This window comes from Suncus etruscus, chromosome 4 (genome assembly GCF_024139225.1).
Source record: "Suncus etruscus isolate mSunEtr1 chromosome 4, mSunEtr1.pri.cur, whole genome shotgun sequence".
In the NCBI taxonomy this organism is placed as follows: Eukaryota; Metazoa; Chordata; class Mammalia; order Eulipotyphla; family Soricidae; genus Suncus; species Suncus etruscus.
Window position 1 is genome coordinate 20,677,667 of NC_064851.1, and position 15,826 is coordinate 20,693,492.

The 15,826-nt window shown below is 47.6% G+C and overlaps 2 protein-coding genes across 3 annotated transcripts in view; one reads left to right on the plus strand and one right to left on the minus strand.

The window, feature by feature from the left end:
- The window catches only part of PADI3 (peptidyl arginine deiminase 3), a 28,383-nt gene extending 16,115 nt beyond the window's left edge, over positions 1-12,268 (minus strand). The window contains exons 1-2 of the mRNA XM_049772024.1: positions 12,177-12,268; positions 608-791 (exon numbers count right to left, since the gene is read on the minus strand). Of these exons, the coding sequence (XP_049627981.1) occupies positions 608-791; positions 12,177-12,268 (276 nt within the window). The remainder of the gene's footprint in view (positions 1-607; positions 792-12,176) is intronic.
- The window catches only part of PADI2 (peptidyl arginine deiminase 2), a 651,199-nt gene that overhangs the window by 440,159 nt on the left and 195,214 nt on the right, over positions 1-15,826 (plus strand). The gene's annotated exons all lie outside the window — the stretch shown is intronic.

Sequence of the window (15,826 nt, forward strand, 5' to 3'; positions counted from 1 at the left end):
CAGGTTGGGTCCACATCACCCTTCTAAGGGGGCATTTCCTGTGCTAGTCATAGAACTCCCCTATTTCCCCTGCTTTTTAGTTTTTATTTTTAGTGTGGGGGGGCACACCCAGTGACACTCAGGGGTTACTCCTGACTATGTGTTCAGAAATCGCTCCTGGCTTGGGGAACCATATTGGATGCTAGAGGATTGAACCATGTCCTAGGCCAGTGCAGGCAAGGCAGACACCTTACTGCTTGCACCACCACTCCAGTCCCTTCTCCTGCCTTTTAGATGACTCCAACCTGGTGCCAGAGCATGGCCTGCAGCTGGCACTTGTTAAACTTATCCTTGGGACAAAGCAGATGGGGAGCTGGCAGCTCTGCCCTCCTAAGAGGGCATGGGCACAGGTGAAGGTGCACATGGCTTATGCTTTACCCTCATCACTGTGAGAGAGGGAAGTGAGACCCAAAAGGTGAGAGGATGCACCCAGAATGCATGATTGAACATGACTGTTCTGTATGTGGTGGAGCTGGCGGGCTCTAACTCTTGGGCCCACCCACTGGTTGGCAGAGGCCGCTGGCCCTGTGGCAGCACCACCCCCGCTATCCCCGGATGTTTCACTCACATGGCTGTCGTTGACATTATTGCTGGGAGAGTTCATGACCAAGATGATCTCCAGGCCTTTATTGAACTGCCATCGCCTGATATCTGCGCGCTCTCGGCAGTGCCTGTCCATGCTGGGGCAGATATAGATGTCCACGCCTGGGGTTCCATAGACCTCGAACATCTCTGTGCCCTCGGGCACTGACCTGGGAGAACAGGAAGCCATTGGGAGTGCTCAAGAGGGCAGCCTTGGTTTAGATTCTACCTGAAGTTGGACTCAAATTCTTGCCTCCTCCGGGAAGACTTTCTCAACCTCTCCTGATCTCCCTGAGTTTTACAGTGTGCTTCAGGACATACTATGTTCCTCGTAGTGCAAAGCTCTCTGCATGAATGAATATTTCCTTTATGAATTTCTTTCTTATCTTTCTTTTTCTTTTCTTCGTGTGTGTGTGTGTGCACGCATACACGTGTGTTTAGGCCACACCTGGTGGTGCTCAGAGGCTACTCCTGGCTCTGTGTGCTTTGTGGGGGTACTTTAGAAACTATGCAGTCTATGCAAAGTATACTTTAGCCCATTCAGTCACCTCTCCAGATTCCTTATAAATATATTTTTTTCAACCTCTCAACATAATTGCAGACTCCTTAAAAATTCAGTCATCAATTTTATAACGTTAGTGCTGGGACGGGTACCATATCAGAGACAGCAGTCAGCAGTCAGCAGCCAGCAAAGGGAGCTTTCCTACTGTTCTAAAGCTGTGGCTCTAAGGAGAGCAAATTTTTTTTGTTTATTTGTTTTTTTGTGCTTTTTGTTTGTTGTGTGGCTACACCTGACTGTGCTTAGGGGTTACTCTAGGCTATGTGCTCAGAGTGGAGGAGGGGATCATTCATGGTAGTGCTCTAAAGACCGTATGGGATGCCAGGGATCAAATTTGGGTTGGCCACATGCAAGGCAAAAGCCCTACACACTGTGTTAGCCCTCTATCCCCCAAAGAGCAATTTTAGACCCAAAAGAGAACACAACAGGCAAAATGTGGGAATGAGAGAATACAGAAGGCCTAAATTCATGCCCGATACACTTAGTCTATAACACTACAAGAAGCACCCCAGAACACTGGACAGTGTGTACCACTGAGCACTGGGCGTTGAATGAGTTGAACTAGGTTCTCCCATATACAAAGTATGCCTCGGTTCATCACCTATCTTTCCAGCTCTAAAATTCTATTAATATATATGTAGGGGCTGGAGGTATAGCACAGTGGTAAGGCATTTGCCTTGCAAGCGGCTGACCCAGGACCTATGGTGGTTTGAATCCCGGCATCCCATATAGTCCTCCATGCCTGCCAGGAGTGATTCCTGAGCAGAGAGCCAGGGTAACTGCTGAGCACTGCCAGGTGTGGCCTATATATATATATATATATGTATATGTGTATATATGTCTTTATATATACATAGGGGCTAAGAAGTAGTATAGCAGGGGTGTGGAGGACAGTGTTCTTGCCTTGCATGTGCTTGGCTTACCTAGGTTGAATCCCTGGCATTTCATATGATCCCTGAGCACCACCAGGAATTATTTATACATAAAGCATTACATTTATTTGTGTGAGAGCTGTTTTCTCACATACCCTCCCTGCCCGTTGCTCTGCAGAGCTCCATAGGAGGAGTAAAACACCCTCGGAGTCTTGCCGGAAGAAGGGAGGCCACTGTGTGCCAGACTCCTTGCTCTTACAAGCTCCTTTTACTCTTGCAAGTCTGCAAAGAGAACATATCACCTCCCTTGGAAGTGAGAAACTGGGGTTCAGAAACACAAGGTCACAGTACCTCAGGGGGCCATAGCAAAGGGTGCACTGGGGTCTGACATGGAGCCCCGACACAGCACTGGAGAGCAGTCTGGAGCTTTGAGAAAATAAACAGGCATCCCTAGTGGGCGAGAGTCAGATGTGACCCAGCCCTGGGACTGCGTCCCCATAATCCTGTGAAGCTGAGAGTCTTGCTCAGCATATGGCACCTGCTCTGAAGGCTGGGACTATGCATTCACCAAGATGCATCTGGGCTGAGGCAGACACACCATTTTCCTCAGTCTTCAATCCTGCTGCAGAATTGAAGGCAGCAACTGCCCAAGCAGCCATCTGGAGTGCAGTACCTGGGGCTCAGGGTCAGTGGTCTCCCTTGTAAGGAGAGGCCATGATGAGCTGGAGGGGCCAGGAAGCTTACTTGGTAGAAACAGCATCGTCATGGCTGGGGGGGGGGGGAGGGCGGAGTTTGGATAACAGTAGTGACAGTGGCACCCTCTCATCCAACAGCACAATTTGAGATTCTATGTATTATGCCGTTTAATCTGCTCAGTAACCCTACAAGACATGTACTGCCAGTTGCTTCTATTTTACAGAGGGAGAAACAAAGGATAAGTCACTAGTTCCCAGGGTTATGAAACTAGTCAGTGGCAGGACTAGAATCCAGGTTCTGATCTTGCTGTCCTTGAATCCCATCCTAATTACCTGACTATTGTGCCCTGAGAGGAGGCAGGTTAAGCCTTTCCCATTTTCAGCTCAATCCTCCTGCACCCCCTGAGGTACAGAAACTATGACCCATGTACATACAGGAAAACTGACACTCAGAAGAGGCAAGATATTATCCCACACTTGCACAGCTGGCTCTACCCACGCCCCTTACAGTCTTTGATTCTATTTCTCCTCCCAAATTTGAGAAAAATTAAAATTCAGAACACTCCATAAACTTAGGTTTGCAGATAAACAAAAACTAGCTTGGGATGTAGTTATAATTAAAAACTTGTGAATAGCTTACCTAAATTTTATTTTATTGTTATTTTTTGGTTTGGAGACCATCCCCAACAGTGCTCAGGGCTTACTCCTGGCTCTACACTCAGAGATCATTACTGGCAGACACAGGACTGTATGAGGTACCTGGAATTAAACCCAGGCAATTACATGCAAGGTAAATGCCCTACTCACTGAACTATCTAGTCCTTGGGTTTAAATTTTTTTATGCTTTTATTGGGGGGGGGATGGTTGAGCCACATACAGTCTTGCTCAGGGTTTTTTTCCTGGCTCTGTGCTCAGAAATCGCTCCTGGCAGGCTTGGGAGATCAAATGGGATGCTAGGGATTGAATTCAGGTCTGTCCTGGGTCAGCTGTCTGCAAGGCAAATGCCCTGCCACTGTGCAATCTTTCCGGCCCCTAATTATTTTTCATTAAAAATGTTTATTGGGGTCAGAGCGGTGGTGCAAGTGGTAGGACATTTGCCTTGCACGCGCTAACTACAGTTTGATCCCCTGGCGTCCCATATGGTCCCCCAAGCCAGGAGCAATTTCTGAGCGCATAACCAGGAATAACCTCTGAGTGTCATCGGGTGTGGCCCAAAAAACAAAAACAAAAAAATTAATTAAAGCACATTGATTACAAAGTTATTGATAGTTGTGTTTTAGACATATAATGTTCTAGCACCAATTCTATCTCCAGTGTCAACTGCCTTCCACCAGTGTTTCCAAGTTCTCTCTCACTCCTCAGCCTCCCCCCAGCATGCCTCTTTGACCAACACATTTGAAAGTCAGGTGGTTATACTTTGGATCTCATGTTTTCAGTGACCAAACTCTGGATTTTAATGTCACTAGGCATGTCTGAGAGTTTCTCTGGTGACCTTTCTCTCAAAGCTTGTCATGTCCAGGGCTGGTGGTGCTCCTGACCCTATTAGGGGACCAGCACTCATCAGGGGACAGGGAGAAATGGGAACATGACATAGAAAGAGAGAAACAAAGAGACACACAGAGAGAGTCGCAGAGCCAGAGAGGCAGACTGACAGACAGACCCAATCAGAAGGCCCCCTCCTTGACCCGGAACTCACATAGCCTCTTTTTGCCTCATGCCTTGGCATGCAGCTCCTTAGAAAACCTATCACTGTCTGAAAGGACTTCCCCAAACCCCATCTGTTCCTTATATCTAAGGGGTCTTTGAGCTAGAACTGAGCACCCTTGAAGGGCCTTTTGGTAGGAAAGCCCAACCAGTCCCCAGACCCCCTACTGGTTTTGGGGGATTTCAGTGCAACGACCCTGCGTCTTCTGGGCACTAAGGGACCCTGTGAAGTCTGTCATCCTAGAGGCCCAAAGAAACAGGGAGCTCCTCAGAACTTGAGCCAACAACGTGACCTGGATGTATGTGCCTGCATGAAGAGATCCAGGCTCTTCACTGGCACTTCAGACAGGGTTAGCAATTGAAGACAGGCCAGGAGCAGGCTCAATGGGCACAGCCATGAGGTCAAGCACAAATTCAGGCTGTGAGGAGCTGGTTTTCAGTTCCTCCCTGTGAAATAGGCCACTTATGAGGGTGCTTGATTAGAAGGGACAGCACCATGAGCTGTGGTGACTGTTTCATCTGTGGTCACAGGGCCCAGGTTGCGTGGTTCAAATCCCAGCCCTACTGCACACAGGGGAGCCACCTTGAGGGACAGAGAAGTACATCTCTGCTTTGATGTCCCTGATTACCTATGGGGGAGACTGAGAGGAGTCAAGGAAGGCATTTGTGCAAACTTTTGAGATGAAAGTCAGAAGCCTCATTTCAGTACTAGGGCTCCAGGCTCTTGGCTGAGGGTGGGAAAGTGTCAGAAAAGGGATAAGGGAGAGACTGGCATACATCACAAAGAAAAGAACAACCAAGAGCCTGAGTGATAGCACAGCAGTAGGGTATTTGCCTTGCATGAGGCTGACCAGGAAGGAACCAGGTTTGATCTCCAGCATCCGATATGGTCCCCCAAGCCTGCCAGGAGCAATTTTTTTTTTTTTTTTTTTTGGTTTTTGGGCCACACCCGGCAGTGCTCAGGGGTTACTCCTGGCTATGCGCTCAGAAGTCGCTCCTGGCTTGGGGGACCATATGGGACGCCGGGGGATCGAACCGCGGTCCGTCTCCTAGGCTAGCGCAGGTAAGGCAGGCACCTTACCTCCAGCGCCACCGCCCGGCCCCAGAAATTGTTTGTTTGTTTTTTTGGGTTTTGGGTCACACCCCGCGGTGCTCAGGGGTTACTCCTGGCTGTCTGCTCAGAAATAGCTCCTGGCAGGCACGGGGGACCATATGGGACACCGGGATTCGAACCAACCACCTTTGGTCCTGGATCGGCTGCTTGAAAGGCAAATGCCACTGTGCTATCTCTCCGGGCCCGCCAGGAGCAATTTTTGAGTGCAGAGCCAGGGTTAACCCTGGAGCACTGCCAAGTGTGGCCCCAAAACAAAAAACAACAACAACAACAACAACAAAAAGGAAAATGAAGAACAACCAATGCTGATTCAGATGTGGGGAGAAAGAGATCTCATTCATTGCTGATGGCAATGTTGACTGATCCACCATTTATTTTTAAATAACATGGACATTCCTCAAAAACGAGAAACTGAGCATACACATGAACCAGCAATACTACTCCTAGGAATATACCCTACGCACAATAAAATAATGTAGAAAAGCCCTCTGCACCCATATGTTCATTGTAGCACTGTTCACAATAACCAGAATTGAAAACAACACAAGTGCCTGAGGACAGATGAGTAGACAAGAAACTATGGTACATCTACACAATAAAATACTACGCAGCTATTAGGAAAAATAAAGTCATAAAATTTGCTTATACATGAACAAATATAGAAAGTATTATGCTGAGTGAAATGAGTCAGAGGGAGAGAAGTAGACATAGAATGATCACACTCAATTGTGGAATATGAGAAAAAAATGATAGTATGGTAATAATACCCAAAGACAATAAGATGATGGCCAGGAGGACCATCCCATGGTAGGAAGCTTGCTGCAAATAGTGGGAGGGGAGTGCAGTTAGTGCAGAGAAAGGATCACTATGACAATGATAGTTGGAAATTATCACTCTGGACAAGAACTGGTTGAAAATAAAGTAATATGGGTGATAACCCTGAGAAATAATGTTACAAACCACAGTGTTTAAATAAAAAGAAGAGAGAGAGAGAAAGAGAGAGAAGAAAAATGTCTGACATAGAAGCAGGCAGGAGGAGAGTCAGAGAGAAACTGAGGACAGTAGTGGTGGGAAATGTACACTGTGATGGGTGTTGGATATTGTATGACTGAAGCTCATGAACAACTTTATAATTGTGTATCTCACACTGATTCAATTAAAGATTTTATTTTAACAAAAGATTAAGAAACTTTCTGTGGGTGGGTGTGGTATTAGAATGATGTTTGTATAACCTATTATTATTATCATCAGTTTTTTAAATCATGGTACCTCAATAAAAATGGAATTAATAAAATAAAAGTTCTAAGGGAGAACAGAGGGTGGTTGCTGGGAAGGTGGGAAACTTCAGGTGCAGGAGAACTGGATTCCCTCATTTCCTGGAGGACAGGGAAATTATCTCAGCTCGATAGAGACCTTGTTCCAACCAAACCCGCCATCCCCCTACACCAGTCACTCCACACCAGTGATTTGCAGCCCAGGCATGTGGTTCCAGTTAGAAACTCCCTCTTGGCAGTGTCCCCCAGACTGGCCATGAGGGGGCGCCTATAACTTGGGCATCAGCTCACCAATGGACTCTGTGCCACTCAGTACAGCCCTGGCCTAGTGCCACTTTAGGTGTATTTCAACCTGCAAAGCATGAGTGTTACTGGAATGGGCTGGGGAGAGGGAAGGGTTCACATGTCTGCTTTGATGGGAACTCAAGGGGTTTCTGTGGGGCAGAACTTTCAGAGCTGACACCGACCAGGTCTCAATAAACCAGGACAGCCTGTCCCTCATGGTGGCCAAGCTCAGGCCCACCCATGGAAAACACTATGGCAGGTCCCTGAGACCTGCATTGTTCACCTGAAGTCCATCTAGGCTAGAAAGCATCACCTTGGGGGACTGGCTCCAAGTGCTGGACCCCTGGTCTCCCTGGTCTCCAGGACTCTAACCATCCTGGAATCAAGTCAAGTTGGCCTTTCCTTTCCATCCTGAGTCATTTCAATGGCAAGGGGGAGGAGGAGGATGGCAATAGTGATGAAAGTCCCCTCTGGAGCCACACAATGTCATTTTATAGATGAGGTGACCGAAGTCAGATAATACATCATCATCATCATCATCATCATCATCATCATAATAATAATAATAATAATAATAATAATGAGTGACTCCTCACTCATTGCAGGTGAGGGCAGACCTGCTCTTCCTAGCAAACCCAAACCCATTCTCTCTTTTCTTAATCCCAGGGTTCTTTGAAGAAAAATAAATCCTAGACATTTGAGAATTCCAAAAATGGATGAAAAAGTTTTTTGACTGAAAACAAAGGTTGGACAAGATGACCACCAAAATCTCCACCAAGGTGATCAAAGGTGGAAGGGGTCACAAGCAAGCTCAGGCTTTGGGGAATTTAACCACTGTCCTTTCCTGTTCAGTGAATGTCTCCACTTCACAGGCCTCACCAAGCCTTCCCTGGCCTGAATCTCATGCCACTGACATCTCATCTCTAGACAATGATGGTCACACAGGCCTTTCTTCCAAACCCAGAGAGTGGAGAGACGCATCTGCCTCCCAGGCCCCTGCTGTCCACAGAGCAGGGCACCCAGAAGCAGCCAGTGGAAAAGAAGGAGTTATTCTTTCATCCCCAAGAGTAGCCTCGGAGACCCCGTAGAGCAAAACTGTAACTGTACTGTTTTATGACAGCCGATCTCTGCAGGATATTTATCAACTCAGGAAGAAAGTTGCTCAAGATGGTAGAGCAAAGGACTAGGGATCCTAGGACTGAGACTGAGGGCCCTTTGGCCTTTCATGCCATTAGCCCACCACTGCTGAGCAAAAGGTGACATGATTCTTATAACTAGGGTTGCATAGCCATGTTTAAGACCTGACTCAGCTCACCAGCTGAGTTGCTTTTCCCAACTAAGAGCATTTCTTCAGAAAGCAGTTTGCCGCCAGGCTCAAGGTCCCTCCACTGAAGAAAGGCAGAGAGATAGGTGCAGTTCATTAGCACACACACACACACACACACACACACACACACACACACACACACACACACACAGAGTCTCCTACTCAAGCTTCAAGGCTGTGCTGATTTTCCTTCCTCCAGGAAACCATACTCTCTGCTCATCCTGTGTGAATTTTCCTTTCCTCACATCTTTCTCCTAGGCTGGCTCTGTGTATATACTCCAGCCATCTTGCCTTGGACTGTCATTTTGAGAGACTCCTGAGGCTGTTCAGAGGGCCAGGATGGAGCCTCATCATGCTGTTGCTGCTGACTGATGGTATCAATGGTGGATGCATGAGGTGCTTCCTGTTCAGGCATCACCCCTGTGCCTGGCATGGCCAACTTAAGGGCCCATATGAACCCTCCATAAAAAAGTTAGACTGTGTGCCATCTTGATTTTGCCATCTCCCATTTTGACATGGGGCAGGTCACTTAGGTTTCTGCCTTCATGAAATGAGGGTGATGGCAGGTCTCCCTGGCATAGACTTGTGAGACTGAGTTGCCACTTATCAAGCATGGGGTGGTTGAGAGTTGACGGCCAGCACCCGCATTGAGACAGGCTCCTTACTACAGAGGAGGAAGCTCGCCCCAAGAGACTGGCGACAGTCCCAAGTCCAGATCGAGACTAAGCAGATGATGAAGCTGGAACCTTCAAGCCCACTGTTCTTCCTTTGTTGGTTCCCAAGGTGAGGGTCTAAAATTGCTAAATCACAGTGTCTCCAAACGAGTCTCCTCACATGCCCCAGCGATGCTGGAGGCTTTTGCACAGCACCCTTAGGAGTGACCCAGCCTCTCTGAGAACACCATTAAACTCTGGCTTCTCAGAGTGTGGGTTCTATGCCTTCTTGCCCACAACAGTATCCCCCTGCGTGACACATGCTTGACCCCAAAGAAATCATCAATGAGAGTGTGCATGTACCAAGTAAGTTAATTCTTCCACACCATGCAGTGTGGTTATGGGAGGTCCAAGATCTCATCCTAGTGATGGGATCAGAAGTGCCACATACCCATCTCCAATCCCATGACCCAAGACACAATTTTCTTTGCTTCCTGTGACCCATTCTGTGCTCCATCTCTGAAGGAAGCCCTGTGCGAAAGAGCCAGCCCAGGCTTCCCCAGGCAAGTCAAACTGGAGACTCGTTTGCCCAATGGGTAAAGTGGCAGCCAGGGCAGGTGAGTCATACCCAAGGACAGGCACTGCTGGAGGAGGAGGTGGTGCCAGGAAAGTACAGGCCCCCCTCATCCATCAGCCCTCCTGACACAGTCTTTGTGGCTGCCCACTCCCAACCAGACCTGGGCTCTGTGAATGTGGAGATTGAGTTGGGCCTGCCCCAAGTAGTGTTGCCTCACCCCAAGAAGACCCTCACCCCTCTTATCTAATATCCAAGACCAACCCTATTTCCACTTAAAATTATCTCATTCTTTTTTTGTTTGCTTGTTTTGTTTTGTTTGTTTTGTTTTTGGGTCACACCCGGCAGCGCTCAGGGGTTACTCCTGGCTCTATGCTTAGAAATCGCTCCTGGCAGGCTCGGGGGATCATATGGGATGCTGGGATTTAAACCACCGTCCTTCTGCATCTAAGGTAAAACGCCTTACCGCTGTGCTATCTCTCTGACCCCCAATTGTCTCATTCTTTAAAGTCTTAGTCTGGAGGAGTGGGGTGATAGCCCAATGGGCTAAGTCCATGCTTTTAAGCAGGAAGCTCAGGATATAATTCCCAGCACATGGTCTCCCAAGCACCACTGGAAGTGATCCCTGAACACAGATATAAGAGTAACCCCAAGAACCACCAGGTGTAGTCCAAAAATCAAAGTGAAAAAAAAGTCTGAGGTACTGACTTTCAGGTGATAAAATTCTACTACTCTTTCACCAAGCACATTTGGCAGTCTAGAGACATTTCTGAATGACAAATGGTGGTGGTAAAGGGGTTATGACATCTGGTAAGGCAGGAACATCCTACCTAGTGCAGGATACCCCCAACCACCAGCTCACATATATACAGCTCACCCCCTTCATAGACACACACACACACATACACACAAACACACACAAATACAAGTGTTTGAAAAAACAGGTCTGTGAAGAGGTGAACAACCTGCAAGATGGCAAGATAGTAGGACAGCTGGGATTCTGAGCTTCTCCCTACAATGTGATAAAAGAATCTATAATTTTTGGTGATGAGAAATAAATATAGAACTAAGCCCTGTGCTTATTTAGAAGCAGACAGGACAATACTATTATTTGAAGAGAAGTTTCAGTAGGTAAGAGGAAGTCTCTGTCTCTGACCATTTGTATCTTTTGATCACCTGTCTCCAAATCTTAATGTAGGAGATGGGACCTTAGTGACTCTTCAAATGGAAAAATAATGAGATTCCCCATGGTACTAAGAGCCCAGCTCCTATAATCCTGACTAAACTCTCCCTTTTTTCTTGGGAGAGAAAGAAGTTAGGGCCTCGCCTCTAGCCTTCCTACCTCCTAGCCCCGCCACCTCCAACATCTAAGAAGGGCCAATAGACATGTTTAGAATGGCTGGTGAAAGTCCGAATATTCCTCTGCGCTAAAATGACTAGCGAAATAGATAAACCGATAAACCCTTGACAGGAATGGGATTAAATCCAGTTGTGTTTTTTTTTCTTTTCTTTTCTTTTCTTTTCTTTCTTTTTTTTTTTTTTTTTTTTTTTTTTGTGGTTTTTGGGTCACACCTGGCAGTGCTCAGGGGTTACTCCTGGCTCCATGCTCAGAAATTGCTCCTGGCAGGCACAGGGGACCGACCATATGGGACACTGGGATTTGAACCAATGACCTTCTGCATGAAAGGCAAACACCTTACCTCCATCTCTATCTCTCCGGCCCCAGTTGTTTTTTCTGATTGGAGCCATTATCTTGCCCTCTCTGTGCTTCAGTTTTCTCATCTGTCCAACAAGATGAAGCTAAACTCGGTTATAAAAGTCTGATTCAAAAGTTGAAGTTCAAAAGTGGGGGAGGGAGGAAATGGGGAGATTGGTAATAGGAAGATTACACTGGTGAATGTTCTTTTTATGGCTAAAAGCCAACTACAATCATGTTTGGAATCACGGTGTTTAAATAAAGATATTATTAACAAAAATAGTGAGAGATAAAGTTGATGGTAATTCTAAAAAAAGGTTAGGATGGAATAACAAAAAAAAAAGTTGAAGTTCAAACTTGTGAAGAGATTTGAGAAACTCTGTGAACATTACACATGATAAGTGTGTTAAGCCCCACACATGCTATGGAAGTAAAGGTGATTAGCAAGCAAGCAGTGGGTTTTGTTTTCTGAGCTCAAGGAGTTTGAGAGAAGTGGATGCTCCTTTTCCAAGCTCACATGTGCCCAATTAGACCCCAGCCCAACCTGCAGGATTCTCCAAATAGGCAAGAGGATCCCCACCTCCAGTATTGTCATAGTCATGGACCAGAATTCAGTCACTGCAAGCCTCTCTGCCCTTAATACTTCAAGTCTGCTGGCCTAGGTCTTCAAAACTCAGCTGAGAAAGACAAGGTCATACATTTTCATGACTGACTGGTACTTCAAGACCAATGCTTGAGAAAGGGCACCTAAGTCTAAGTCCACAGCAGGCATCTACAAAATCCCCAAGTCTATTACTCTTACCCATAAATGTCCACAAGGGTCTCCACTCCAGACACACACACGGCACTGGTTGGATGCTCCAGGGAAACACGCACAATCCTCTGCATTGACATCCTGGCTGTAGACTGGGCTTGGGTCACCAAACCCAGCTTGCTTGCAGAGGCCTCTTGGCATGTGGTTTAAAAGACCCTGGCCCCACCCCTCCATCTTGGACTGCTAGTTTACTGGCTGCAATCCTGAAATCCCACCCCTTTCTCAGAGTCAGGAGTTCAGGATTGGCTGAATAAAATCCTCTGCTGGCATATGAACCTGTTGCTCCCTCCTGGGCACACAGGAAATTAATTTCTTGCTCAAAGGGAAACAGGTTCCCACAGGTACTGACCTGGTCAGGACATCAGAGCTTTGAGGGGGAGGAGGAGATGTGAGGTACTGATCTAAGTTCTTTCCTCTGCTGTCTACAGGCGGTCTCATCATCCCTTCTTCCTGTATTTTCAGAAACAACCTGCTTAGAGCAGAGTTTCTCTTAAGTATTTGGGGGAGGAAGTGGACATTGCCTCTAGTCCTGCCTCTAGTCTGCTCCATGGGACGGGTATAACTTGGCTTGGAAGCTTTTTGCAAGCATTGCAAAGAAAGCATACAGATGATTTTAGAAACATATCTTTCCTTAAAAGTATTGATTTTAGAGATAGGGTATTTTAGGTAGGAAGGATTTTAAGGTAGGGATTCAGTCCTAGCTCAACCATATCCTGGCCAGACAAGTTGCTCCATTGTTTTCTGCCTCTCCTTTCTCCATGTTAAGAAAATGACTAAAGCTTAACATGGGGGTAGATCCTTAGTAAGGAACGTAGTTTTATTTCATCATGGGTGTTTTTATGATTATTATCAAATGTCTAAAGCCCTGGAAGAATAAGTGATGATGATAAAACCTTATGCCAGCAAAATGGAATGCCAGAGTAGGAACCCTCCTCTAACAAGTGGGGAAACTGAGGCAGGATTTTTTTTTTGTCACTTGAAACAGCCCCAGGGAGCAAAGATTCTGAGGAGAGCAGCCTTGGGTTCTAGCTCTGTGATAGTGGGGGATTCCATCTTCCCCAGTCAGCCCTGGTTTCTTCCTCTGTAGGAAATGTGGTCATCACCAGCTGAGGTAGAGATAATGAGGGGCCCACACCTTGCCCTGTGAGCTCATGAGATGCTGAATTGGGGAATCCTCCCATCTCCCCAATGATGCTGGCAGTCCTGTGGCAGGGTGGGGACTGGTATCCACCCCCAAGCCCCCAGCTAGGGTGCTAGCATCAGCTCAGCCAATCTCTAGGATCTCTTGCACCCCAGCTTCTGGAAAAGATATTCTACTTGAGAAGAGCTGCTAGGCTCTGGGCCCAGTGGCCATTTCTATAAAAGGCCATGCAGTGGCTGGTGGCTCATCCTGCTCGTGGAAGGCAACAGTGCTCAGGAGTAAGTTAGAAATAGATTCAGAGAGTGTAGGGCTTCCTGCTGGTTACTGGCCCACTGTGTGGAAGGCACGGTTAACCTCCTGCCTACACCTCCTTTCGGAAGAAGACACATGTCCCCATCCCAACACCCCTGCTAATGCGAGCATCCGGAAACAGATCTGTGCTATATTGAAGCACCAGGATTTGATGGGGAAACTTTGAGTTAACAATCTGTGTCAAATATGCCAGGGAGTGTTTGAGGAAGCATGACAAGATTCTAGCAAGTATGTCTAGAGAAAAGGAGACCCCTATATCAGGCCCCTGAAGCTGGGCCACTTTGTAGCTCTAAGAGACAGGGATGAGAGAGAAGTAATCTCCTGAAAATAACCATGCTGGGAATTTTCCATTCATACCAATGGTGCTCTGCCTACAGTCTACCACCACACCATCCACACACATACATTTGAGCAATGGAGGAGATAGGCTGGGACACGAAGAAGAGATGGGAGGCAGGGCCCCCACTGCCTGATAGTCATCTCAGCAGAGCCTTCAGCCTCAGGCCTGTCTGCCAGTCCTGCTGCTGAATCAGCCTGCCAGCCTGGGACTAGCCCTGAGGCTCTCCTAGCCAGAAGGACATTGCCCAGGGCCAATGGGCCAATGGAAGTTGAGTCAAGAAGCTGGAGCCTGGTGGGTGCCCCCCATCTCATCCGCCAACTACCTGAGCCCAGTACACAGAAACTAAGGAGGCAACAAGTTGAAGAAATGTATATTGACATTTTATTCATCAGGAAGGTGACCAGTCACCCAGAATACTCTTGGAAGGGACATTGGGGTGGCCCCCAAAAGCCCCAGCAGCAACTCTAGAGCTTCCCTCATTCAGTGCCATAATGGACAGCTGAGTTCCTCCAGCCCCCCTGCACCATCTCTCTGCAGTGTCAATTCCCCTTCCATCCTTAGCCCTCCCCCCAAAGTGCTGCCAGTATAGGCTGCAATGAGCTGGAGATGTACAGTTAGACTAAGGGCTTGAAGATGGGGTCCTGCAGAGCCTTCTGAAAGAGGAAGAGAAGTGGGAACCCCTTACCCACTTCACCCTCATCCCCTTAAACCAGGGATGGATGATTCTGTTAGTCCCATGCCTGGTTTCCATGTGGTCCACCTGTGGCTGAGTGGTCAGTGGATATAGCTGGTTCAGTTTAAGTCTTAGGAGGGGCCACTGAACCCAAAAGGTGGAAATCTGAGACTGGGAGTCCTTGAGATGGACACATAGGCTATGGGGCATGGGGTGCTGTCTAGGGTCACTTTTTTCACCCAGCAACAGCCACATTTGATAGTTTCCTCATCTGAAGGAGGGAATTTAGGTCTCACTGCTGAAACTCAGCTTCCTGCAGGGTCCCTGGGCTACTGGGAAAGACTAGGCCAGTCTTCCCTCCCACTGCCTGCAGAACAGAGGGCAATAATTATGGTCTATTAGAGGAAATTAAACCCCACCTTCAAAGATAACCTAATGCCCCTCCCCACCCTTTTGCATCCTTGGGTCCCACCCACCGTACATCTGTTAGATCCTTCCCAGGAATCCCAGATCCCCAGGCAGGATCTTGAGGAAGCAGAAGCCAGAGCACAGGGCTTGCTGCGTCTCCACCCAGTCTTTCCCGTTGGGTCCATCGCAGGCCCCACTCTGACTCTTCAGCAATTCTGAGCCGGAAGCAGCCAACTCTCCTAATTAAAGGCTTTGCCAGCAGGTAACAAGCATCCTGCCAAGGATGGAGGCAGGTATTAAGAGGTTTTTGTTGCCTTTCCTTTTAAAACCAGGCAGTTGTTTCCCTGTGTCCATATAGTTGAGTAAGGGCAGCTTGGAGAACACAAATTGGGGGGACCCTGCAGAAGAAGTTGGTGGAGGAAAGAAATGTCCCATCTACCCCTGCTTTTCCTCTCAGGGGCTTTATACCAGAGTCCCCCAGGCTCAGAGACCATCTCCAAGACAAAACACAGCCTCGGAGGATCAACACACAGGGGGCCAGTGCAAAGCCAGGCATGGCCCTCCATGAGCATGCTAAGTCTGTTTTTTTTTCCAGAACGCTGGGAGTTGTGCATGGGGAAGAGGAACAGGCATGAGGAAGGCTCTAGGCCTGTGTAGGCCAGTCCAGAGGTGGGGATTTGTGATATCCATCTTGGATCCACAGTGTCCATGATGGTGAGCAGGTTGGTTTGCACAGAGGTAGGGGTTGTCCAAGGCTCCCAAGG